Genomic DNA, 27,901 nt, shown 5'->3' on the forward strand with positions numbered 1-27,901 from the left:
TGGTTAACACAGCCAAACAGGCTGATTATCAAACTGTGAATCCTTCCAACACACACCCCTGGTAGGCATAAAGCAGGAGACATTCCTGGTCAGCCATGGGATGGAAAGAAAGTTGGACCCTCTATCATCACTGTTCAATGATCCAGCTTACAACTTGAATGTGACAGTGTATGTTTTCCCTAGCACCTTGGATTGCTTGAGTGATCTGTAACACATCACCACCACGACAGATCTGTGCGCCATCCTGAGAGTGAGTTTAAAAGCATACAAACATGAATCTCTTTCATTTAGCCCCATTTGCATGCAGCACAGCAATTGAGAGGAAAAGGGAAAAATAATGGAGAAATAAGTCCTGGTCTCAAATATAGCTATTCCAACATGATGATTAACTGTGTAAAAGACTTCAGATGGGTCAAGAATGAGGAATAGTTTACCTTAATCACAACGAAATAGGATATCATTTGTGACTTTGATGGCTACTTTTCTGCTGTGGCGGGAGCAAAAACATGATCGAAGGGATTCAAATATGGAGTTCTGGGAAAGATGGACACAGATTTTGGTGCTGACAACATGTCCAACGACTTTGGAGAAGCAAGGGAGTTTGCAGACAGGACAGTTGTTCTCAAGGCTGATGGGGTCAAGGGTTGGTTTTCAGAGGAAGTAGATACGATACATGTAAAAAAGAGAGGGACAACACATAAAAGGAGAGAACCATTAACATTCTCAGCTAATATTGGGACCTGGAGGGGAAGTTGGGTGAGAATAGAATTGAGTGAACAGGAGGTGGGGCTAATGGGCAGGGTGAACCCAAAAGAGCACAAAGGGATAGGAGAGAATTTAGACAAATATGGTGAGCTTAAGATTAGGATGGTCAGATAATCTTAACCTATTTGCAAAACAGTCTATGAATTCATTACATTTTATGTTGGAGTTGAGTAGGGAGAAAACAGGGTTTAAGAAGATGTTTTGCAGTAGAGTAAAGACGTGAAGCGTTATCTTTGCATTCCAGGGTGACTCTAGAATAGTGAGCAGTTGTAACAGATAAGAATGGGGTCTGGCAGCACTTCATAGAGCATTGATGGATATATCAATTAATTGTCCATTGTAAATTCCTAAGTCTGGATTCCTTACACGTAAGAGGGTGGGGATGATAGCTGTATTGAAGCAATGGCCTGATTGAAAGAGGTTTTATTGAAGACCAGGATATTAAAGGTGGAGATGAGGGCATGACTGAGTAGAAAATAGTAAGCAATGTTGTGGAGAATGAAGGACCAGAGGCTAGATAATTGGGGTTTTGAAAGTGTATATGAATTGAGTGATAGTTTTTTTTCCAGGAGGGAGTAAAGTGTGGAAAGGGGGATATGGGTGGAGAGTGATGTAAAAAAGTGACCAGAGATGACTTTATCTGTGATTGATTTGATGGAACTAATTAGATCATATGGGATAGCAAGATGAAGGAAGTGGCCATGGATCTGTGTTGGTGAATATGTGTGCAGGAGAAAGATTTAAGGAGAATAAGAGAAACAAAGAAGTGAAAGTGCAATGAGTTGAGATAAAGGAAGAAATTGCCAAGATTTAGACATTGCTCAGTACAGAGACTAAGGGAGGAAAGCAGTAAAGATCCCGCGATGAAAAAATGTGTCTTGTACTTGGGAAGACATGATGATTTTGAATGAGACGTGAGAAGGCTGGAGCAGAATGAGATGCTCAAAGGAGGAAAAGTGCAGCTCTGAAGTCTCAAGACAGGGACAGGTGCCATACATGTAGAGCCCAATTTTACCATTGTATTGCACCCATTTTCGGGAGAGAAAACTTGGTAAAGTCAGGCGTGAGGTGAGTAGTGCGATCCACGCTCACCTCTGCACCTGTTCACCCTTTACCAAGGCCTGAAAATGGCCGCGATCGGGACCACGCCTGATATGGGTGTGATAGCTATTTAAATGCATTTCCATTGCATTTAATGGATGTGGCAGGGATGTGGCAGGGAAGCAGCATTCTATCTTTTTTTTCTGCACATGCGCAGTTAGAGGAGCCAATCAGAGCTGCAGGGTCTAGGGTGTGTTAAGCCTTGCCCACAGAACTCGCTGATATTTTTGCAGGCAGAGTGTGTATGGGGGCACCTGAGAATGGGTCGAAAGGTCAGATCTGAAACACTCCCAGCACTTAGAATCAGAATGGTAAAATAGGGCCCAGAGGGTGGGATTTTCCAGCCACACTCGCCCCAAGACCGGAAAATCCCACTCGAGGTCAATGGACCTTTGCATGGTCCATGTCCCAGTGGCCACGATTCCCATGGTGGGTGGAACGAGAAAGTTCTGCCCGTAGACAATCAGGTCAACAGTAAGATTTTGTGATGAGCATGGCACAAGCCAAACAGCAAGGCTTCATTCAGGAGAACGGTGTCATCACCAATCAGCCAGGTTTCATTAGGCCATGATATTGATATAATCATTCATAATAACTTAATACATGGCATGATCCTTGTTCTCAAGCATTCACAAAAGCAATAGTAAGACAGGAACTAAAATATAAAAACAAACAACTTGAAGCCTAGAAAAAGAGAGAGAGACAGATCCTCCTCCTGAGAAGAAGAACCTTGAAAGCTGGAGATTATGAAACAGAAAAAGGTAATGACCAACTAGTCTGAAAGGGAAAGATAAGACTCCTGTTCCTGTCTTGAGACTTCTGAGCTGCACCTTACATGAAGCATTTTTCAGCTTCTGCCTGAGCTGTACATCCAATCTTTTTTTACTTTAATTCCCAATGATGTGTTGGTGCTTCCAACCTGTTCAGTTTCAATTTTTCTTTCCTTTCTTTTGATCTATTGCCAAGATTACCCATCTGTGATCTATAATGATACTGACCTTCAGTGGTAAAAAGGAAATAAAAAAGTTTATTTGATTTAAAATGGAGCATGAGTGGGTGTCTGACCGGGGTCAGTGGGCAGGAAATATAGTTATCAAAAAAGATTGCACAAATTTCAATATCCAATCTTCAAAACATTTATTATTAATATGTTCTGGTATCCTTCTTTGCATTCTAAACATGTCTATTAAATATGAAATTACTATCAGCTACAGGGCTGAAATTTACTACAGTCGTAGCAATCCAACAGCAAGCACTGAATCAAGTATGAAACAATAAATTAACTGTTAGAGAACAAAGGAACATGTAACGAAATATATTCAATATATCAATCAGACCACAATCCGTATTTGTCTTGGAGTAAAAGTTTTTTTCAGTTCTGTCCTCAATAATGATGGATAATGTCTTTGAAGTCTGGTTTTAATGAACTGAAACATTAAAACATTGAATCTGGTTAAATATTTTTGTTCGGTTGGTGAAACCTGCACATTGTCAACGATTCACTTTCTTTATTCAAATGAAAGATATGCTTCACATACATCAACCTACTTTATCCATAGAAGAATCATAGAATCCCTACAGTGCATAGGAGCACCATCAGCCCACCAAGCCTACGCCAACAACAATCCCATCCAGGCCCCATCACCGTAACCCTGGAGTGTGGGAGGAAACCAGAGCACCTGGAGGAAATCCATGCAGATTCCACACAGACAGTCACCTGAGGCTGGAATCGAACCCAGGTCCCTGGCACTGAGTGCTAACCATTGTGCCACCGTGCCACCTATTGTTAGAGGTCCTGCTTTTTTCGAGAGAGAAACAGCACTGAACCTTTGACACTCTCCTCTCCAACCCCAAAAATATAAACCCAAAATATTGGTAATACAAAACAGAGCTGGAAAATACTGGAACACTCAGATCAATTAGAACCTGTCCACAGAACATAAGTCGATATTTCAGATACTAAATCTTTCTCCAGTATTGGAAAAATATTAATGATGTGCAGCATTTAAATACGATCAAATCACGCAAAAGGGGAAATATTGGAGGAAAGGGGAAACACATAATGGCACAGGGATAAGAAATAGAATAACCTTAGAAATAGAAAAGAAAGAAAGCACTAAGGTAGAGATATGAGATGGCAAAATGGAAGAATAGTATGATCTAGAATTTATTGCTTGATAGCATGGTGGAAGCAGGCTCAATAGTAAAATCCCATAGGAAATTGGATCTAGGAAAAGGAAAAAAATGCTCATCTGTGGGGAAAGAGTGGAGGGTAGGATTAACTGGGTAGCTCTTTCAGAGAAGCATGATAGATTGAATGGCCTCCTTCTGTACAGGAAGATTCTATGATATAAATAATGGCTGGAATTTTACTGCCCCTTCCACTTTGGGGATCGTGGCAGGTGAGGGGTGGGCCTGTTGACCTTGGGCAGGATTTTATGGTTTTGGGCTGAACAAGACCATAAATTCCCACCCAATACATGCATGAGACAAAGGGAAGTATATTGTGAGAAATTAAGAAAGAAATAAAGCAATATATAAAGCACAGTGTGAGAAGATTTTTTTAAATAGGAAGTGTGAAAAGTGAACTAACAATTTCTGTCACAGCAAGTAGTTGGAGTGTGGAATGCACTGCCTGAGAGTGTGATGGGAGTAGGTTCAATTGGGGCATTGCAGAGGGAATTAGATGTTTCTTTTCAAATAATCAATGTGCTGGGTTATTGCGAGAAGGCTGGAGAATGACACTGGGTGAAATGTTCATTTGAAAAGTCAATGCAGACATGGTGGACCTAATTATGTGGAGGATTGAAGAGGCTTCAGAAGGTTAGAGATGAGTTAGGGTTCTAGCAAAGGGAATCTAACATGGAAAATGTGAAATTGTCCATTTTGGCAGGAAGAATTCAAAAGAAGCATATTATCTAAATGATGGGGGATTGTAGAGTTCTGAGATGCGGAGAGACACGTGACCTCGTGCATGAATCACAAAAGACTGGTAGAATCAAAGAATCCCTGCAGTACAGAAGGAAGCCATTCAGCCCATCAAGTCTGCACCAACAACAATCCCACCATATCTGCGTAACCTCACATATTAATCCTGCTAATTCCCCTGAAACTACAGTCAAGTTAGCATGGCCAATCCACCTAATCCACATAACTTTGGACTGTGGGAGGAAACTGGAGTACCTGGAGGAAACCCACGCAGACACGGGGAGAGTATGCAAACTCCACACAGACAGTGACCCAAGCCAGGAATCAAACTCGGGAGCCTGGTGCTGTGAAGTAGCAGTGCTAACCATTGTGCCACACCTGAAATTCAAATTCCACCACCTGCTGTGTCAGGATGCATGTAGGTGCAGAAAGTGATTAGCAAAGTTAATAGTATATTGTCATTTATTGTAAGGGAAATTGAGTACAAGAGTAGGGAGGTAATGCTTCAGTTATACAGGGCATTGGTGCGACCACATCTAGTTGCAAATGTATTGGTAGCAATTCAAGGAAGTTTTACTGAACTATTGGCTGGAATGGGCAGCCTGACTTTCAGGACAGGCTGGACAGGCTAGGTTTGTCTCTGTTTAAAAGAATAAGAGGTGATTTGATTGTAACATATAAAATTCTGAGGGGATTTGACAGGGTGCATGTGGAGAGGATATTTCCTCTTGTGAGAGAATCTAGAACTAGGGGTTTGTGTTTAAAAATAAGGGGTCACCCATTTAAGACAGAAATGAGGAAAAGATTTTTCTCTGAGGACTCTGAATCTTTAGAATCCTGTTCATTAAAATGCACTCACCTCAAAACCAGAGAATCCCACCCGAGATCAATGGACCGTTGCATGATCTGCCTCTCAGCTGTTAGAATTCCTGTATGGGGCAGGACAGGAAAATTCTTGCCAAAGTCTTTGTATACTTTAAAGACAGAGATAGAAAGATTTTTGATAAGCAAGGTTATCAGGGATAGGTAGGGATATAGAGTTGAGGTGAGTGCTATGGTGGCACAGTGGTTAGCACTGCTACCTCAAAGTCCCAGGGACCCAGGTTCAATTCTGGCCTCAGGTCACTGTCTGTGTGGAGTTTGCACATTCATGTGCCGTGTCTGTGTGCATTTCCTCCAGGTACTCTGGTATCCCCCCCCAGTCCAAAGATGTGTGGGTTAGGTTAATTGATCATGCTAAATTGTCCCTGGTGTCAGGGGATTATTAGCAGGGTAAATATGTGGAGTTACAGGAATAAGGCCTGTCTGGGATTGTGATTGGTGCAAACTTATAGCCAATTGGCCTCCTTCTGCACTGTAGGGATTCTATGATTAAAAGCAGATCAGCCATGATCTTATCAAAGGGCTAAGTGACCTACTCCTGCCTTAATCTGTATGTTTGTATGGCCTCCTTCTGTACTCTAACAGTTCTGTGATTCTGTGGAGCAGTCCTCAGTCTGACGGAAGAAGATTTATTTCCATTCCACTATTTATAGCAAGTGTATGAGTTCATTAAAATTATATATATACATTTATGATTTTGCTATAAAGATCAAACAACAGCACTACTTATATTTATATAGCACCTTTAATGTAATAAATACATTCCAAGGTCTTCACAGGAGCGCATGCAGGTGTCGGACAGGAATTCCAGGACTTGGGGCCTAGGCACAGAGGGCACAGGGGTCAGTGGCAGGGAAATTAAAATTGGGAATGCACAAAAGATCATAATGATAGAAATGCTTATATCTTAGTGGGTTTTGTGACTGCAGGAGATTGCAGAGATAAAGGAGGACCAAGGCCATGCAGGGATTTGAAAACAAAGATAACAATTTTAATATCAAGATGTTGCATAGATCAACAAGCAGAAGGGCAAAAGAGAATGAAACCCGGAATTTTGGACAATTTCAAGTTTGCAGAAAGTGGACTGTGAGAAAACAGCCAGAAGCACATTGGAATAACGAAATCTAAACAGAACAAAGGCACGAATTAAGGTTTTAGGAGCAGATTAGCTGAGACTGAGGTGAATTTGTGCACTATATGGAGGTAGAAATAGGCAGTCTCAGTGATGGTAAAAATATGGGATTGGAATTTCGGGATCAAATGTACAAACAGGCTGGCTGGAATTCTCCAGCTGTTCACGATGGCAGGATTCTCCGTTCCTGCTGGCAGCACACCCCCCCTCAAGGATTTCCTGCTGGCATGGAGTGATGTCAATGGGAATTCCCACTGACAGAGGAGGGACCAAAGACTCCTGCTACCAGCAAGCAATGCATGACCTCCCACTAGCAGAAAACATGTGGCTGGAAGACTGGAGAATCTTATCCATTGACTTAATCACAGACTGTTGCAAGGGATATGGATGGTGTTAGTGGCTAGAAATGGAGTTTGAAATAGAGATTGAAAATAATAGCTTTAGTTTTCCAAATATTTAACTGGAGGAAACTTCTGCTCGCTACAAATTGGATTTTGGATAAACAGTTTAAATATTTTTCAACAGAGGAAGAGTTGAGAATGGTGGTGACCTGGTAGAGTTGGGTGCCATCAGCATATATGAAAACAGACAAACTCTTTTCTCCCCCCTCCTTATTAACAATGTGTGCACCATTATTCTCTAGTGTAAAGAGGAAAGAGGGGAATAGAGAAAAGTGAAAAAGGAAATTACTTTTTAAAAAAAAAATTAATTTAACTTTAACTTAGCTATTGAACTGTGATAGGACGGTTGCTGGAAAAGTATTTTCTTCCTGTTGAATTCTTCTTCTGATACTCAAAGCCTGACACTGAAGGAAATGGGGGTTGGTTAGAATCATTCCATGCCCCTTGCAGATTAGAATGCTGTCAGTTCTCTATCACAAATTGATTTCATATCCATGTGGATTGCAAAGTGACTGCTCTTCCTGTGTGCTCTGATAGTGGGTGTTATAAGACCTTCCTCTCTGACATCTCTTCATCATTAAATTGACAATTATGCCGCCGTTATCCTGAAAACGGCATGCTTTTAGAGTAATATAGATGCACAGCCCTAAATTATACTGTCCATTCATACCACTCTAGCGAGTTGAGAGCAACATTCTGCGCTTGAAGTCAGTAACTGCCTATATTAAACTCTACCCATTGGCCTTTCAGAAATTATAAGGTAGTTTATTTGTTCCTTTGCAAGTTTGAGACAGAAAGGAGGTTCAAATAGATTGAAGGAGATTCATAAATTATAATTCTATATCTTATGAAGCTTATTGTATTGATCCTGAGACAAAGAACCAAAGGTTGTTTCATATCTGATGTCAAGTTGATCCCAAATTGACTTCAGTTCTCTTGTAATTCTATGTTGCCATTAAACAAGAACTATTTTGCAATGAGACAATTTGAGTGGTATAACTTGGAAGTCTTCATCTTCTTAATGTGTGCATGTGTAGTTAATGTGAACAACTATCTTAGCCCTCTCATCTTTGGCAGTATTCTATGCTAAAGTCCAGGGTCCTTTATTTGGGTTTTTCTTTTTTTTAGAGAAAACAGCATTTTAACTATGTTAACTATTAAAATTGAATAAAAGGATTTTTCTTCCATTTCAATGATTGAGTCTCTCATTTAATCCTTTTCATTAAGGAGCTAGCCAGTGGTTAGGCCTCTGAGTTGAGCCTAACTGTTTGATTAAGGCCACCATTTGGACAATAATTTGCCTGAATTGCTGGAAAAGGAATCTTCTCTTGGGACAAGAATGCTATTCCTGAATATCAGTAGCATAAACCTGGATATTCATAGAACATAGAACAGTACAGCACAGTGCAGGCCCCTCAGCCCTCAATGTTGTGCCAAACTACTTCCGAACCCAAGATCAAGCTATCCCACTCCTTATCATTCTGGTGTATTCCATGTGCCTATCCAATAACTGCTTGAAAATTCCTGACGTGTCCAACTCCACTGTCATTGCAGGCAGTGCATTCCACACCCCAACCGCTCTCTGAGTAAAGAACCTACCTCGGTCATACCTCCTATATCTCCCACCATGAACCTTATAGGTATGCCCCCTCGTAACAGCTACATGCACCCGATTCAGTGCTAGATCAGAAGCACAGGATCAAGACCTAGGAGAAAGTAGTGCAGATTTTTGTTAGCAGTCAGGCCCTCCACCCCAGAATGGGGTATGGAGGCCGGCAGGTATGGAATCAAGCTCGGCGAAAAACCTGTCTCTATGGTCCATCACTATGTCCAAGATTTTTAAAACAGCAATAAAAAAAAGCCATCCAGTAGTCACGCATCACACCCCCTCGCCACCACCACCAACACCCCCCTCCACCCCACCCCCCAGTCACACACACTTCCCATGCAATGCAAACCACCTCATGGCTTCTACTTGCCCACCATGGCCCCTCATATCCTCCATACCAACCCCCATGGTCCTTTACAGCCTCTATGCTAACTTAATATTAACTCATATCGACCTGTGACCACCCCCCACCCCTCCCCCTCCACCACCTTTAGCCCTTACATCTACCATGCCAATTCACCCAGTATCCACCATGGGCTGACCTCAGAAACCATGCTGAGGTTAAATTAAGTGCAGACTTTATTTCCCAGAGAACCCCTGACAAAGATCCAACACTCGGGCGCACTATCTCCTGGGTCAGGTTTGTGGGAAATAACCAGACCCTGCGCTCCTAACTTGGGACCAAAAATCCAGACTGCAGTTGTTGTTATAACTCAGTGTCAGGGAATTGATATCCACATGTTATATTGATACTGTATGGATATACATACGCTGCTCACTGGCTTGTTAGGATCAGATTCAATGGACAGACAGGACAATGGAGAGGGATGCTGATTGAAGGGATTGTGCTTATTGATCACTATCACTTTCTCCTGACAGCAGAGAGATCAGATTGATAACACAAATTCCATTCGCCAAAGATGTTTTTCCTTTCAGTGCAATAGAACCACAGAATCATAGAATGCTTACATTGCAAAAGGAGGCCATTTAGGGCATCGACTGTCTACATCATATCCAGGCCCACCCTCCCCAATCCAGCCCCATAATCCTCAGCTACCATGGCCAATCCATCTAACCTACACATCCATGGATGCCAAGGGGTAATTTAGCATGGCCAATCTACCTAATCCGTGTATCTTTGGACACTAAAGGGCAATTTAGCATGGTCAATCCTCCTAACCACATCTTTGGACTGTGGGAGGAAACAAAATACCCAAAGGTACATTCTTTCTGTCACATTAACAACCAACATCCCAATTAAGTGTTCGTAAAACTGAACTCCCTAGTGAGAAAAAGTTTCAGGGTTGGGAACAGGTACTGTCCAATATCTAACTCAAGTAAATGCTTCAGAGTCTGCAAAAACATCTTGGAAATCATAGTCTGCTATTTGTAATAGGTGAAATACATGAAGTAATAAAATCATCATTGTGTTTTTGAACATGAAACAGGGAAGAAAGACCCAGTCAGGAGAGTGCGGTATTATGTACCTGCTATAGGCAGAGTATAAAATTTCTTTGGTTATAAAGTGAAATAATGATCCAAGGCTAAGCATAGCCATATTTCTACATTATATAAAATGACAAAGCTTCAAAGTAGGAATGTTGGCCTGGATTTTGCTGGCATAATAATGTTCGGGCTATCAACACTCTTTGTTATTATAGTATAAATCAGATAGTGACTTATGGTGTCCACACTTATAAAAAAATCATTCATGGAATGTGGGCTTTGATGGTAAAGCCATCATTTATTTTCCATCCCTAATTTCTCTTCAGAAGACGGTAGTGAGCCAACTTGTTAAAATGCTATAGTAGTTTGTGGGAGAGAGTTCCAGAATTTTGAGCCAACAACAATGAAGGAATAGTGATGTAATTTCAAGTCACAATGGTGTATTGTTCCTTACTCCTCTAGTGGCATAGAATTTGCGGATTTAGGAGATACTGTTGAAAAAGCCTGAGAAAGTTGTTGCATTGCGTGCTGTGGCTAATACACAGTGGAGGAACTAAATGCCAATAGATGTGTGGTGTTAATGGATTGGGTCAAACCTCTTGGGTATTGTTGGGGCTGCACTCATTTAAGGCAGTGGAGAGTATTCCATCACACTCCTCACTTGTGCCTTGTAGATGTGGAATGGCTTTGGGGAATCAAGAGATGAATTATTTGCTACAGATTATCCACCTCTGATCTGCTCTTGCACAGTAAGAAATCTCACAACACCAGGTTAAAGTCCAACAGGTTTACTTGGTAGCAAACGTCACTGCTCTTGCAACCACAGTAGTTATCTAATTGCTCCAGTAAGGCTTTTTGTAAATGATGATTCTCCCCACAGGACATCAGTGGTGGGGGATCTGACGATGGTAATGCTGTTAAATGTCAAGGAGAGGTGGTCAGACCAGGGGTGGGATTCTCCAGCCGCACTCGCCCCCAAACCAGAGAATCCTGCCCAAGGTCGCCGGACCTTTGCATGGTCTGTTCCCTGCCTGCTACGGTTCCTGTGATGGGTGGGACGGGAGAATCCCCCTCCACCCCACCCCCCCTCACCCTCCATGTCTTTTATTGGATAAGATTCAACATGTGCAGCGTGAATTTCATTTTCACTCAATTGTCCAAGACTAAATGTTATCCGAGTCTTGCTGAAAGGTTACTGTATTGACTTGAGAGGCAAACTTTATTTCTCACTTCACGGATGGTGCCTGACATGTTGAGTATTTTGAGCATTTTTTATTAGTGTTTCAAATTTCTAGCATCTATGGTATTTTGCTTTTTTATTAGCAGATATTTCACCCTGATTCCCATTGAGTTTTGTTTTGCTGGATCTCCCCGATGCCACACTAGGCCATTTGCTGCCTTGATATCAAGGGCAATCACCCCTACCTCACCTCTGGTATTGAACACTTTTGCCCATGTTTGGACCAAGGCTGTAATGTGATCTGGAGCTGAGTGGTTGTAGCAGAACCCAAACTGTGGGGGCAAATTTCTGTTTTTCCTGACGACTAAATTAGGTGGGAAAAGCAAAGTGCTGCCCTACAACTCCATTGCTGGCTTTTCCAATCATATTTTTTGGTCATTTCTAAAGGGCTCCCCAATCTAAACACAATAAAAATAAGAGAGGATGCCCCTCACTGACAAGGGAACTCCCCCACTCCTCACGCATAGCCCCTCACCCACCCACTCACTCTAACCCCTCCACCACAGGAACTCCCCACACTCACAAACCCTCCCCCCGTTTCCTGGGAATCCACTCCCCACCCCATGGAAATGGGAACCACTATCCCACCCACATGTCCAGGCACCCCCCTCCCCAGGCAATTTTCACCTCATGGACCTCCCATCATCAGAAGCTTCTCTCCCTGGCATTGCTCCCTGGGGCATCACCGGGTGAAGTGCCAGGGGAATTCTCAGATGCTGCTGGGGGCAGTGGCAAAAGGCAGTTCCAGCGAGCAGTATCCCAGGCATCACTCCCACCCCTGGGGGGCTTTACTTTGCTGTGAACCCCCGGCAGGTTCTCTTCACCAGGTCCCTATTTGGCAAAGGCTGTTGTAAACTCCGCTGGCGTAACATTATTTTGGGGACCTGTTAATGTTATTAAAATGTATGGTAATGGGGTCCCTGACCTTTCGTTGTGGAAACCCCGTTTTGTCATTGGCAGGGGTGGGGGAACAATTGGAACAAGAAATCCCGATGGCATATATGCCATATGGAGGCTCCCACTGGATTCTCCGTCCCCACCAGCTTTCCCATCCATGAAAACGGGAATGCAAAGTCCCGGCCTGAGCATCAGTGAGTATGCTGTACTGCTTGATAACTCTGTTGAAGATACCTTCTATCACTCCGTTAACTATTGAGGGAACATAATTGGGTGGTAATTAGCTTGATTCATTTTGTCCTGATTTTTATGAACAGAACATATCTGGGTAATTTTCCACTCTGTCGGGTAGATGCCAGCACTGTAGCAGGCAGAGTGCTTTGCCTTGTCTTTTGCACTCATGCTGAGCATTTCTATCATTGAAGCTCGGGATATCATAAAGCCTTCTCTTCAAATTAGCTGTTTAATTTTCCGCCACCACATATTTCTGGACGTGACAAGACTGCAGAGCTTTGAGCTGATCTGTTGATTGCGGAACTGCTTAGTTCTCGAAACAACTTTCTGCTTCCACTGTTTAGCATGTTTTCTAACTTACCTATTTGTCTGTACCTCATTTGTAGATGCACCTTGTTCTGCTCCTAGTATCATCTTCTATATTTTTCACTGAGTCAGAATTCAGTCCCTGGTTTCAGAGTAATAGTAGAGTAAGGTATGTGCCAGGTCATGAGGTTACAGATTGTTGAGTACAATTTTGCTGTTGCTGATAGTCTATAGCGCCTCATGGATGCCCAGTTTTGATCTGCTCCGAGTCTATCCCTTTAACATAGCAGTAGTGCCACACAACACAATATAGGTTATCCTCAGCATGAACTTTATGCCCACAGGGATTTTTCATTGGTACTCCTGTCAATACTGCCTTGACAGATGTGTCTGTGACAGGTAGATCGGTGAGTAAGCGTTGGATGTCAGATTGCTAGATTGATGTGAGAGGCAGCAAGTCCCTTTGAACACAAGAATTAGGAGCAAGAGTGGACCATTCAGCCCCTCAAATCTGCTCTGCCTTTCAATAAGATCATGACTGATCTGAATTTGGCCTCAACTGCACTTTCTTGTCTTCTCCCCATAACCTTTGGATACCCTTGTTCATCAAAAAGCTATCTAATTCAGTTCAAGGAACCAACATCCATTGCTGTCTGGGGAAAGCAATTGCACAGAGTAATGTCCCTCTGAGAGAAACAAATTCTCCTCTCCTCAGTGTTTAATAGAGCACCCTTCATTTTTAAACTGTACTCCGCAGTGCTACACTCCCCCACAAGAGGAAGCACCCTCTCAGCACCCACCCCATCAAGAACTTATTATGGGCTGTAATTTTCAAGCACCCCAGCATCTTTGGAGGGCACGCCAAAGATGTGCCAGGGCATCCCTCTCACAACTTCCCAGGTAAACATTTTCACCACAATTCCTCAGATGCACTACTTTCCCTGGGCAATTGCGCTGTGGTGTGAACCATCCAAAAAAGTAAATTAAATTGCTAACTTTGGATGGTCCACCAAGGTTACAATAGTAATTAGTTAAAAAAATAATTAGAAGAATTAAAACCTCTTCTGACTTCTGGGTAACTACTTTAAATACCAAGACAGATCCCCACACGAGATTCCCCCACACTCCTGATCTCCAAGGGGATTCCTGCACACACACCCTGCCCACTATGGACCCATCCACCCCAGCTGCCATATTCAACTCTCCCCAACATCCAATCCCTCCATCCATCAAATTCTATCCACTGATAGACATTCAGCCTGTTATTTTGAATCAGACCTTTAAATTTATCAGCCTTACAACAGCTAAGGCAGTTAAAAAAAGCGGCATCCTCCTTTATGCCAACTCTCTTCGACTTCAACGTTGGGCTTTGGGGACAGTTGTACTGTTTGAATCTTGCCCAGCCTGATCGGAGGGGCAGTTGAGATAGGCACAGAAGAAATTTGCCACAGGTCAGTGGGTATGAAATAGCAATCTGATACTGATTGCCACTCCAAAGAAGTCATGGCCTATGTTTTGATAAGATCATCCCTGATCCTTATAAACTCCAATAGCCTTCCTCATAAGATAACCCTTTAGTTCCAGAAATCAATCGAGTAAACCTTCTCCTCATTGCTTCTATGCAATTACACTTTTTAATTGAATCATAGAATCCTTACAGTGCAGAAAGGGGCTATTTGGCCCTTTGAGCCTACACTGATAACAATCCCATCCAGGTCTGTCCCCATAACCCCATATATTACTCTGCTAATTCTGCTGATACTGAGAGGCAATTTAGCATGGCTGACCAACATAACCAGCACATCTTTCAGTTGTGGGAGCTTGTATCAGGAAGCCTAGATCCCTCTGCTCCATACAGTTCTGCAGTCTCTTTCCATTTAAATAACATACTGCTATTCTAAAGTGGACAAGTTTGCCATGCAGACTTGGGGAGAATGTGCAAACTCCACACAGTCAGTCACTTGAGGCCAGAATCTAACCTGGGTCCCTGGTGTTGTGGGCAGCAATGTGACTCCCAATGCAGTGTATGTAAGACCCTGTACTGCAGTAACAACACTTCCCTCCTTCCATATTCTATTTGCCTTGCAATAAATAGCAACTCTCCATTTGCCTTTCTAGTCATTTGCATACTAACTTTCTGTAATTCATATACCAGGGCATCCAGATTCCTCTGCTCCATACAGCTCTGCAGTTTCTCTCCATTTAAATAGTATACTGCTTTACTAAAGTGGACAGGTTTGCCTAAATGGACAAGTTCACATTTTCCCAAATTATACTTAATCTCTTAATTATTTGTCCACTCATTTAACCTATCCATATTCCCTTGTAGAATATCTCTGACTTCATAGAATCATAGAAACGCTACACTGCTGAAGGAGCCCATTGAGTCTGCACCGACCACAATCCCACCCAGGCCCCACCCCATAGCTCTACACATTTACCCACCAACCCCTCTAACGTACGCATCTCAGGGCACTAAGGGGCAATTTTTTTTTAGCATGGCCAATCAACCTAATCTGCACAACTTTGGACTGTGGGGGGAAACCAGAGCACCTGGGGGAAACCCACGCAGACACGAGGAGAATGTGCAAACTCCACACAGACAATGACCCAAGCTGGGAATCGAACCCAGGTCCCTGGAACTGTGAAGCAGCAGTGCTAACCACTGTGCTACTGTGCCGACTTCTTCATAAATTACTTTTCTACCTAGCTTTGTACCAACAGCAGATTAACCTATCATACATTTGGTTCCTTCAACCAAGTTATTAATATAAATTGTAAATAGTTGAGATCCCAGCACTGACCTCTCTGGCACTCTACTAGTAACCAACCTGAAAATGACCTATTTAACCTTACACTCTGTTTCATGTTAAATAATCCTCTATCTGTGCTAACATTTCACACCTTAAGTCATGAGCTCATATTTTGTTCAGTAACCTTCGATGTGGCACCTTATTAAAAGTCTTCTTTAAATCCAAGATTACAATATCTAGTTCTCCTTTATCCACCTTGCTTGTTACTTCCTCAAAGAAAACTAATAAATGAATCAAACATGTTTCCTTTCATTAAACCATGTTGACTTTGCTTAATCGCATCATAATTTTCTAAATGCCCTGCTATAATAAATTTCAATAATGCATTTTCTCAAGGACAGTTGTTACTCCAATTGTCCTATAGTTTTTTAAATTCGGTCTCCCTCCTTTCTTGAAAGAAATGTCACTTTAGTGATTTTCCAATTCACTAGGACCTTTCTAGAAATCTAGGTGACAACCAGTATGTATAATAACTCTGCAACTGCTTCTTTAATAACTCTAGAATGCAAAACATCATGTCGAGGGGGCTTTTCAGCTTTTAGTTTTAATAGTTTTCCCGGTGCCTTTTCCCAGTGATTATGATTGTTTTAAGAAGTACCTCTGTCCATTTTGCCTCGTGATTCCCAAGTATTCCTGGGATTTTATTTTGTCTTCATAATGAAAACAGACACAGAACAGCTGTTCAATAATTCCACCATTTCCTTGTGTAACATTATTAATTTCCAAGTCTCACCGAAGGAATAAATGCTCACTTTAGTTACTCTTTTCCTTTTTAAATATTTGTAGAAACTCATCATATCTGTTTTTATATTACTAGCTTTTTCTCATCCTCTGATTCGGCTCTTTTTTTTGTCATTCTTTGCTGGTTTCTAAAATTGGCCCAATCTTCTGATTTTCCACTAATCATTGTATCATTATTTGCTTTTTCCTTCAACTTGAAAACCTCCTTAACTTCCACTATGGGCAGCACATCCTTCTCAATGGGATATATCTTTGCTGATTTGATTTTGATTTTGATTTGATTTATTATTGTCCCATGTATTAACATACAGTGGCTTATTATACAGACAAAGCATACTGTGCATAGAGAAAGAAAAGAGAGAGTGCAGAATGTGGTGTAACAGTCATGGCTAGGGTGTGAAGAAAGATCAATTTAATGCAAAGTAGCTCCATGCAAAAGTCTGGCAACGGGAAAGAAGTTGTTGAGTTGGTTGGTACGTGTCCTCATACTTTTGTATTTTTCTCCCGACAGAAGAAGGTGGAAGAGAGTATGTCTGGGGTGCATGGGGTCCTTGATTATGCTGGCTGCTCTTCCAAGGCAGTGGGACCGTGTCAGTGGATGGGAGGCTGATTTAAGTAATGGTCTGGGCTTTGTTCACAACTCTTTGTAGTTTATTGTGGTCATGGACAGAGCAGGAGCATATCAAGCTAAGATGCAATCAGAAAAGATGCTTTCTATGGTGCATCTGTAAAAATTGGTGAGACTTGAAATGGTCATGCCAAATTTCCTTAGCCTCCTGAGAAAGTAGAGGCATTGGTGGGGTCTCTGAACCAAAGCATGGAGGGACCAGGACAGGTTGTTGGTGAACTGGACACCTAAAACTTGAGGCCCTCAACCATTTCTACTTCATCCCCATTGATGTAGACAGGGGCATGTTCTCCAATTATCTTCCTGATGTTTATAACTACCTCCTTTGTTTTTCTTGACATTGGGGGAGAGATTATTGTTGTCGCACAGTTCACCAGATTCCTGTACCCCATCTCATCATTGTTTGAGATCCAACCTACTATAGTGGTGTCATCCGCAAACTTGAAAATCAATTTGGAGGGAAATCTGGCCACACAGTCATAGGTAGTATGGGCTGAGAACACAGCCTTGTGGGCCCTGGTGTTGAGGATGATCATGGAGGAGATGTTATTGCCTATCCTTACTGACTGCGGCCTGTGGGTTAGGAAGTCTTTAGTCCAGTCGCAGAGGGAGTAACCAAGCCACAAGTGACAGAGTTTGAAGATGAATTTTGTAGGAATAATGATGTTGAAGGCTGAGCTATAGTAAATAAATAAAAGTCTAACATAAATGTTTTTGTTGTCTAGATATTCCAGGAATGAGTGTAGGGCCAGGGAGATGGCATTGTGCTATGGACCTGTTGCGGCGATAGGCAAACTATAGTGGATCCAGGCAAGCTGGGAGGCCAGGATCTCGGATGCCATCCCATCCCATGGGGTGTGGGGGGCTAATTTTTCTAAAAAAATCATCATTGTTTTGGGTGAGCTGAGTTTCATGGATTTACAGCAGTCTGTGCAAATCAGCAGCCAATTAGGTGATTCACACCGGCGGTGGGGAGAAGGAAGCCTGAAACTGCTGGAGAGGCCGGCAGCTGAGTGTTCATGTTCCCATAGAGCATGCGCCAATCTCCTGGTATTCTGGGAGATTGGTTGTCATCTGGCCGCTGATTGCCAGCTTGACCTCTCCCCCTCCCCCCAATTGCCAGCCTCCCAGTGGCTGGCCCCAGTTTCTGGTGGTCAGCCTCACTGATAGTCCCCATCCACCATTGCAGAATTCCCTCTGTTCCAACCTCCTCCCGTCTGGCTCTGCCACCTCAGGCCCCACCCCCTTGGCACTGCCAGTGTACCAGGCTGGCAGTGCCAGATGCTTGTTGGGCAGTGCCAGGATGCCAGGCTGACACTGCCAATGTACCAGGCTGGCAGTGGCAGGGTGGCACTGCCCAAAGGACACTGCCCTCCCCACCCACAGCCTCCCAGAGGGCCCCAATGGCCTCCATTCCCAAAAGTGAAACTTTTCCACTGGTGGGAATCTTCATTGCTGAGATCAGAGATCTAAGTGAGCCTGGACAAAACTGTCCAGAGTTCGTTATTAGCCTCATGCCATTCTCTTTCACCCAAAGCCAAAATTGAACCTGGGTCCCTGGTGCTGTGAGGCAGCAGTGCGAATCAGTGTGCCACTGTGCCACCCGTCTTCTGTAGTCTATCTCATTGAAATTCTTGTGCATTGAGTCCTGTAGAGTTGTGGTTGAATCTAACTCTCACAACAGCATTCATTAGTGTTAGATTCATGTATTTCCTTATTATCACTGTCTTCTTGCTCATCCACCATTGCCTGGCCAGGTGGCAGCTACTGAGCTTCCACAAAGAAAAAGGTGCAAGGCTAAGGTTGTAGTGAGGGGGGAAGTGCATGCTGCTTTCGCCATCTACTGCTTGTAAATCAGGAGAGATTACGGAATGAGGAGAGGTCGGCTGCAAGCAAAAGGGTAACTGAGAGGATACCAACATGTTTTGTGTTTCAGCCCTTCCTTGAAAAGACTGCTCTAATGATCACCACCGTGGGCTAAGAACAACCAGTTTTGCTGTATTCTCCTGCTGGTTAGGTCATGTTGCTTCTGGTTATTCACTAGCTTGTCCTGTGAGCAAAATAAAACTGTCATTGAATGTGCTGCAATGTGTTTGAGTAACATAGTCATCCTGGTTGAATAGCGATCAGTGTCTGCAGACTGTGAGATGTCATAGAGTCATAGATGTAGGTGTGTGGCTTTTAGCAGTGATAAATATGTGAGGGGGAGGTGAAGCTATGCACGTTAGGTTTGAGTTGTCTTTGGTGGATGTTGTTTGTAGATGAGTAATTCAATATATTGAGCAATATGTAAGGATAGTAATGCTGTTGGTGGGATATTTGATTTGAGGATATTTTCATTCATTTTGCCCATTAGTGTGAGGTATTTAGAACCTTTGGTATACTACATTTAGGTTCTCAGTGCTCGCTTTCTGGCTATCTGCCTTTTGCAATGTTTGTCATCAAGGTTTCTTGTTTCCCTGTGGATGGATCACGCCTCTCCAAGATGTGCAGTGCAGTGCAGTGTCAAACAATCTTTGGAGTTTGCTGTCTGCCATGTTGTGCCATTAATGAGTGTTCTAAATCATTATTAGAATGGCTTTCAGCATCTGTTCCATCCACAATGCATCTCCCCTTTAAGAGGTGCAGTGCAGGATAGGGTTAACTGATAGTCTCTTTTTGTGCCAATTCTCAGCACTCTGCACTGGCTACATGCTGCAGGATGATACCCCATCACAACCTCCGGCCCCAGTTTGAGGCCTTGTCCAATTTTTCTTCCTCTGATCCCAGTGAAGGTTCATTAATCTGATTGATTGAAGAGGTGAATTGTTATTTGTCATGTTCACATTACTGCCCTGCAGAGGGCATCATGCTCTATTGTACTCCTGGGGACCTCATACAGGTACTCGAAAAGCTCACAAGAATCTGTCAGCAAAATGTACGGCAAGCGTTGTTCAGCGCTACTAGTTGCCACATCAGGGCCAGAATTTTGACTAGTATCAATGTACAAAATTTAATCCAATAAATGTATCTTCATGAAAAAGTGCTTGCAAGCCTTTTGTTAGGCTAGCAAATCTAGTCTTGTTCCCTTCATAAATTTCACTACAAATTACATCATTGCATAAGATGTTTGCAAACAAGTATAAGAAGGTTTGCCAATTTAGGAGTTTTGATGTACTTTCCCTATTTGTTCTAGAGTGTCTAACTTGTTGGTGGAGCACAATACAGTGGGTCTTAGTGTCTACCAATCTGTGGGAGAATGGCTGGAGACCCTTAAGATGGGAAGGTACACAGAAAATTTCAATGAAAGTGGATACACCTCACTGGATATTGTGACAAAAATAACGTTAGAGTGAGTAAATTCACATTCTTCTTTGCTGTTTATGCTGTTTAGCAGGGATTAGTGGGATGGAGTCTTACAAGTTATTCAACTTGAGCGTCAAATTCCATAAAAAGGAATATCCATTGAGTGAGGAGTCATTATGCCTTTCTGTGCTGCTATCTGATCAGTGCTTTGTGTCCTGTCCAATGAATACACTCTACTAAGAGTGGACAACATTCCCCATTACATGCACTGACTTTGATTTTGCCACTGGACGCGATTGGGTCAGTCGTCAAGCATCTCTGACTGTTGCTATTTTAGAGGAGGAAGGGGGATCAGGATATTGAAGTTGATGATCAGTCATAGAACATAGAACATAGAACATAGAACATTACAGCGCAGAACAGGCCCTTCGGCCCACGATGTTGCGCCGACCAGTTACAAAAACAATGACCCACTAGCCTATACCAATCCCTTTTCGTCCATAAACCTATCCAGAGATCTCTTAAACGCCCCCAAACTAGACGCATCTACAACTGCAGCAGGCAGGGCATTCCAATCCCTCACCACCCGCTGGGTAAAGAACCTACCCCTGACATCCGTCCTGTAGCTACCCCCCCTTAATTTAAAGTCATGCCCCCTCGTGCTAGCTTTCTCCATCCGAGGAAAAAGGCTATCACTATCCACCCTATCTAAACCCCTAATCATCTTATATGTTTCAATAAGATCCCCTCTTAGCCGCCTTCTTCCCAACGAAAACAACCCTAGATCCCTCAGTCTCTCCTCATAGGACCTCCCCACCATACCAGGCAACATCCTAGTAAACCTCCTCTGCACCCTCTCCAACGCCTCCACATCCTTCTTGTAATGCGGGGACCAGAACTGCACACAGTACTCCAAGTGCGGCCGCACTAGAGTAGTGTACAGTTGCAACATGACGCTGCGACTCCTAAATTCAATCCCCCTACCAATAAACGCCAAGACACCGTATGCCTTCTTGACAACCTTATCTACTTGATTCCCAACTTTCATGAGTGGTGAAGCAGGCTTGAAGGACCGAACGACCTACTCCTGCTTCCAATTACTATGTTTCTGTGTTTATCGTCATCCAATCTCATTAAAGGAAGATTACCCTGTCAACAGCATTTTACATAGGCTAACATTCAAATAGTACCCAAGGAAATCTACACTGCTGACTCAAATATTTTCACTCCTTGCCCCAGAAAACAGGTTCTGTAAGTTTTAGGAAAATCATTTTAGCACTGTGCTACGGCTACTGCACAGATTCTCACTATCTTGGATCTAAAGAATGAGTGGTTCAAGACAGTGGGCTTTTTAGCTTATCTTCATGCCCATGCTGCTTTTTATCCTTGTGGGAATAGTAGGGGGAAGTGGTGGAAGGATTCCCGAACTGATTATCAGTCTATTGAGCCACGTCGTGAACATTCTTTCATTGGCCAACAAGTCCTGGTGTTGGACTCGAACCTATAATTCCCTGGAAATGACTAAATACCTTAAAGAATTTACAAATTGCTTTGTAGGATTCTGCAATCCAGGAATACTCAGTAGCTTTTTATCATGATCCAGCTTTGTACTGAATCTTTTAATATCCACATACAAGAACTAGCTGTTCACAGTGATGTACAGAACTTTGTATCCCATGTCCCATAGGAAAAGGACAGAGGTCATTGATATAATGTAAGAGCTGCGCAAGATAGGTTGAGTATCCCTGAAGCATTAGGACTTTAGGCTCAAGGTATTGAAGGTAAGTGAAAATGTGTAGTAACAGTATCCACGGAGAGAAACAAAGCTAATGGCTGCATTCTCTGGCTGTTCACACCCTGCCACCGCTGCGAGCAAGGATGGGGAATGCACAGCCAATCTCTAGGACAGGGAATCCTGCTAGCGTGAATGGCCTGAGAATTTCAGCCAATGTTTCAGGTCAGGATGACCCTTCATCAGAACTGAGGAAAGAGATATGTTTAGAGGAGGTATGAATGGTTCATAGCAGCAACATTTCTTAATTATTTGTGCAGAGCTGCAGTCAGGTAGCTGCAATGCAGCCATTCACAACTCATTTGGAGGCATATTTTGTTACTCATTACCACTCCCTTTGGCTTTTGTAGAACAAAACAATTTTACAATTAATTTCACCTGCCCTCTACCTTATCACAGACTTTCCCTTTTGTTCTTCCACTCCCACCCCCATTCCACTTGCTCCAAAACCAGTAACTTTCTGATGAAGGGCTATCATTGACTTGTAGCATTAACTCTGTTTCCTTCCACAGACACTGTTTGACCTGCTGAGTATTTCCAACATTTTCTGTTTCATTTCAGATTTCCAGCATCGACTGCTATTGTCATTTTGTTATCCCTTTGCTGCAGCCATTTGTCCTCTCTGCCTTAATGTTCAGTTTATAGAATGCACTGAATATGGATTCTCTGAATGTATAAATGTGTCTTGAAAGCTACAAAAAAAATTACTGCATTTTATTCAAATAATTAAATTGCTGTGATTCCTGTTGCTGGATTGTTTCTTTTACACTTGAGTGGAAACATATGCTGAGTGAATCATCTTTAATGCTCACTTTTTGGTTTTTGTCTTCTGTTTTCTACTCCTTGACTCTCCAATTGGTATGCAGGGAATGTGGGGCGATTCACTTTTGCTGTTGCTTGTGCTTGATTGTGTCTGTATCCACACATTTGTCATTTGGAATCAATTTCATTGTATGATTTCAATTTTCCACCAACTTAACCTGTTCACATGAATTATGTTTGTCCTCTTTGAGATCAATTCAATTTCAAATCTCGAACTATAACTCAGTTTGGCTGGATTTTTCTTAGTTAACCTGACCAATATCTGTAGAAGCAGTGGGGACATGCAACAGTAAGCCCTGCTGCTATCTCCCTTTCCCTAACCTTTATTTCCTTATCATCACTTCTCCAGGATAATCCTCCTTATCTTGCTTGCTGTATGCATGGTGGCACAGTGGTTAGAGTCCAGCCTTGGGTCACTGTCTATGTGGAGTTTGCACATTCTCCCCATGTCTGCAAGAGTTTCCTCCAATGCTCCAGTTTCCTCCCACAGTCCAAAAACGTTAGATTGATTGGCCATACAAAATTGTCCCTTAGTGTCAGGGGGATGAGCAGAATAATACATGGAGTTAAGGGCCTGGGTGGGATTGTGGTTGGTGCTGGCTCGATGGGCTGAATGGCCTCCTGCACTGGGTCATAGGGAACAAAGCACAGTCTCCCATCCCATTTGACTCCAAACACCAACAACCTCCACCTCTCTCTGTTCCAACCTCAGCCACTGTTGTTACTTCTGTCCAGAAAAGTCGACTTGAAGTTGGTGATGATAACTCCAGCAAGATAGTCCCAATTATAGCTGGGGTATAAGTGGTGAGTTTCCATCTACTTAAAGGAGAAAGAAAAGGAACATCAACCTTTGTCAATCTTTCCAATAACTTGACAGTAAAGCTTACAATTTCTGAAAAGCGATGTGACGGGCAGTTATGAGCTGTGCTCAAATTTATTGACCAAAGAGATCTTTACTATTGTACCAAGAGGATTCGGCAGCCACGAGTGCCATGCCTAATGTACTTGTATATCGCTCCATCAGTTTTTTTCAATATACATTTTAGGTGGTGACAGGAAAGCCTTGGTACTTTTTATTTGAAAAATTACTGCATTCTATTCCCACAGAGATTTGAAGAGAATTGGTGTGGGTCTTGCTGGCCACCAAAAGAAGATCATGAACAGTATTCAGGAGCTGCGAGTCCAGTTTATGAATGGCATGATGCCTGTGTGACTCTGTTAGAATCGTTTGAGCTGTCACTAGCCATTCAGCACTTTTTAATTTTCCTGATTTGGGACTTGTATTTATTCCTGGCTGCAAAAGTGGGGCAGGGGGCGCGGACGAGGCGGGTTGGGGGGGTGTTGTGGGAAGGGGATTGGAATGAATATCTGGAACAACAGAATGCAATTAATGCTCACCTTACTGTTCCAGTATTTGAATTCGCTAAATCCCTAAACCTTGGAATCATCATCACTGGAACACAGAGAATGGAGACAGGTTCAATAAGGGGTGCAGTTCATCCATTTGCTTTCACACCGAGCAGCACTGAATACCTTGGCACACATGTTCCTCCTCTGTAAAGTGGTATTGGCACCTTTAACATTTTTCCTGCATAATAAAGGACTCTAATTCTCCTTTTGGGAGCAGCTGACTTTCTAGACAATTTAAATTCATCGAGAAATGGCAGTAGATCCATAATAGTTTACGTAAGTTTCCTGTATCAAGTCTTAATGACCGACAGTTGTGTATTGAAGAGCAATATTGAGTTTACTACTTAGTAGTAAGATGTTTTGTAAATTATAAGTGCAGTTATAACATGCTGTATTTAATAAGTTATAGAACGTAGTGTATAAAGTCTTTGCTTGACTCAGTCTTGCTCAGTATGTATTTATTGATTTAAAATGTTAGCGCGTAATGAAACACGTTATTTGAAACCGTACATATTTACTTTGCTCTTACTATATTTGAATATTCATGTGTATATACTGTACAGTTTGCTACTGCAGGGTGCAGAATTTTCTCTATGTAACAAAACTAACTGTATGATTGACTAAAATGAGTGACACTTTCTTAAAACTTTGATTTAAAGACCCTGCTTTTTGTTCTGGTCAGTGTGCGATATTGAGATATGTTTCACAATTGTATTCCTTTACTTGTGCTGGTGAGGGAGTACTCGACTGGGAGATTACGGGCCATAATTTTCTGTAGGAATGTATTTAACAGCAGCAGTCATATGTTAAACTTGCCCTTACATACTGGTAATGTTACAATAAGAGAAAGAGAAAGCATCTGGGACCTGAATGAACAGGGCAAGCTAGTTTGTAGCTCCTTAGTTAATCAAATTGAAGGATTGTGAAAGTTACAGAAGGAAATATAAGGTATAGGGGGTGAATTTAATGTCAAATCAGGTGCAGAACGCAAAATAAAGAGAGGGAATTAAAGGTCAAATTAAGAGAGAGAATAAAGTGTGATAACTGCAAAGAATAAGAACAACAAGGTAGATAAACGAACAGGAAATTCATTAGGGAAAAACAACTATATACATATGACAGCAATAATAAAGCTTGATAGCTCAATGGGCACAATCTTACAGGCCATTTGTGTCATGCTCCTGCTACAGCGAGGTCAGAGAATTTGGTACCCAGCCCAATCTATGTTCACTGCAGCAGGATGGGAAAATCCCGTCGGCATGAATGGTGGTAACATTCCGGCAATGACTCCAGACTCCAATTGACATCTCCAACTGTCAAACAATTGCCTCTCTACAATTGGCCCAAAGGATCATATGACCCCTGATAATTTCCCCTCACAAAGGCACATGCCACCACAAAAAGAAAAATAACTTTCCTTTAAATTTTCATCAATAATTAAAACCTAAAAGAATGAGAGCCCATGCTTGTAATGGTGAATATCAATGCAGAGAGGTTGTTTAACAGTAATTACTTAATATCTTGTTAAAAATGTAATTAGACTGAAACAGACTAGACCTAACTTTCTGTGGTAAGTTCAGTCTGCATCTATCTTACAAATATAGTGACTACACATCATTCAATACATTTCAGTAAACTAGTGAGATGCCATCATTAGAAGCTAAGGGCATAGTGGCATAACATGCACTAGAAAAATAATGGCAGTAAAAAGTGACAAATCACCTGGCCCTGATGGTGCCCAACATAGGATTTGAAAGGAAGTGGGTGTGGAGATTGTAAATGCTTTACCCATAATCTTTCAGGGTGCCCTTGGTTCAGCAAGTATTCCTTCAGTTTGAAAAATGTAACTCCATGATTGAAAAGGGGATTAATTGAAAAACCAGCATCTGTCGTGATAAAGTTATTGTAATCTATAATTAAGGACAGAGTGACCAAGCATCTAACTGAATTTTTTTGAGGAAGCGACTAAAGTTGTCGAGAGGGAAATTATGTAGATTATATAGATTTCCAGAAGACATTAGATAAGCTTCCAAATGAGAGATTGTTGGTTCAAATTGAAGCTCACAGAATTGAAGGAAAACAAATAATCTGATTAGGAGATTGATTTAACAATAGAAGCAGAGAATAGGAATAATGGACATTTACTTGAACTGGAAGAAAGTGACAGTGCTGTTCCACAAGAATCTGTGTCAGGGCCTCAGTTAAGCATTTGATTTATTATTAGCTTGGGTAACATGATGAAGAGCCAAAGATCCACATTTGCCAAGTACACAGAGATTGGTGATATGCTAAATAGTGTAAACAGGAAAATTATGAATAGCTTTATGATAGGTTAAATGAGAAAGAAATCTCTGGCAGATGGATTTCAACATTGGTAAGTGTGAAATCATCTATATTGGATTAAAATGGAGAAATCTGTATGCTTTTCAAATTAAGTGGAACTAGGATAATTGGAGGTCCAAAAAAATTTAAGGGTCCATGTTTACAGATTACTGGTGGTCCGGTTCGTGAAGTAATCAAACTGACTCATTGAATTCTAGCTATCTAATAGAAAGGATGGAACTGATGCTACAGCCTGATTAGACCACATTTGGAGTGCTATTCAGCCCTTGGTACTTGCACCTTGAAAATATATTTTGGCCTCATAAAGGGTGCAGCACAGATTCACCGGAACATTACTAGTGCTCTAATGTTAGACTACGATGAACTATAACAATGAACAATATATGAACAATAAACTAGGTGTTAATTCCTAGGAATGTTAACTGACAATTTGATTGAGGCTTTTAAGGTTTTGAAAGGGTAAATATAGTGATGAAGGGCAAGATTCTCTGGCTTCCTAGCCATGTGTTTCCAGCTGGCATGTTATTTGCTGGTGGCAGGATTCTCTGATCTCACCCATTGATGTGACCCCACACCAGCAGGAAACCTGCGGGCAGGGATGCACTGCTGGCAGGAATGCAGAATCCCGCCAGCATGAATAGCAGGAGAATTCCTGCCAAACCTTTTCCCCTGGTGGAGATGAGGACAAGGGGTTAAAACAGCAGGGTACTGAGAAAATAAGTTACAAAACAATTCTTCACACAAACAGTTGTGGCAATGGATGCTAGATCAACAAATCATTAGATTTTGCTAACCAAAGCCTTAATTGATATGAAGTTGAGGCAACAGATGGATGCAGTTAGGAACCAGACAGCTGTGATCTCATTGAGAGGCAGAACAGGTTTGAGGGTTTCAATGCCCTACTCTTAATCCTGGGTTCATGCATCAGCACTGAAGATGATAATCTAATGTTGTCATTTGCATAAAATATTGTCCCGAAGTTTGAAGTTGCAAATCAGATTAACTCATTCAATTAATATACGCTGAAACAAGCCAGAGTCATTTAAACATTTAAAGGCTCATTAGGAACAAAAGCCAAGATGTTAATTAATTCCAGACTGACTGTTAAAAGGAAAGTAATCTAATT

General features: G+C 42.1%; 1 protein-coding gene across 1 annotated transcript in view; it reads left to right on the forward strand.

Moving 5' to 3' along the window:
• epha5 (EPH receptor A5) overlaps positions 1 to 24,235 on the forward strand; it is a 332,885-nt gene extending 308,650 nt beyond the window's left edge. Inside the window, exons 16-17 of the mRNA XM_080188550.1 lie at positions 20,299 to 20,454; positions 24,130 to 24,235. Coding sequence (XP_080044676.1) covers positions 20,299 to 20,454; positions 24,130 to 24,235 — 262 coding nt within the window. The remainder of the gene's footprint in view (positions 1 to 20,298; positions 20,455 to 24,129) is intronic.
• Positions 24,236 to 27,901: the final 3,666 nt, after the last annotated feature.

This window comes from Carcharhinus amblyrhynchos, chromosome 5 (assembly GCF_965287045.1).
Source record: "Carcharhinus amblyrhynchos chromosome 5, sCarAmb.v2.hapA, whole genome shotgun sequence".
In the NCBI taxonomy this organism is placed as follows: domain Eukaryota; kingdom Metazoa; phylum Chordata; class Chondrichthyes; order Carcharhiniformes; family Carcharhinidae; genus Carcharhinus; species Carcharhinus amblyrhynchos.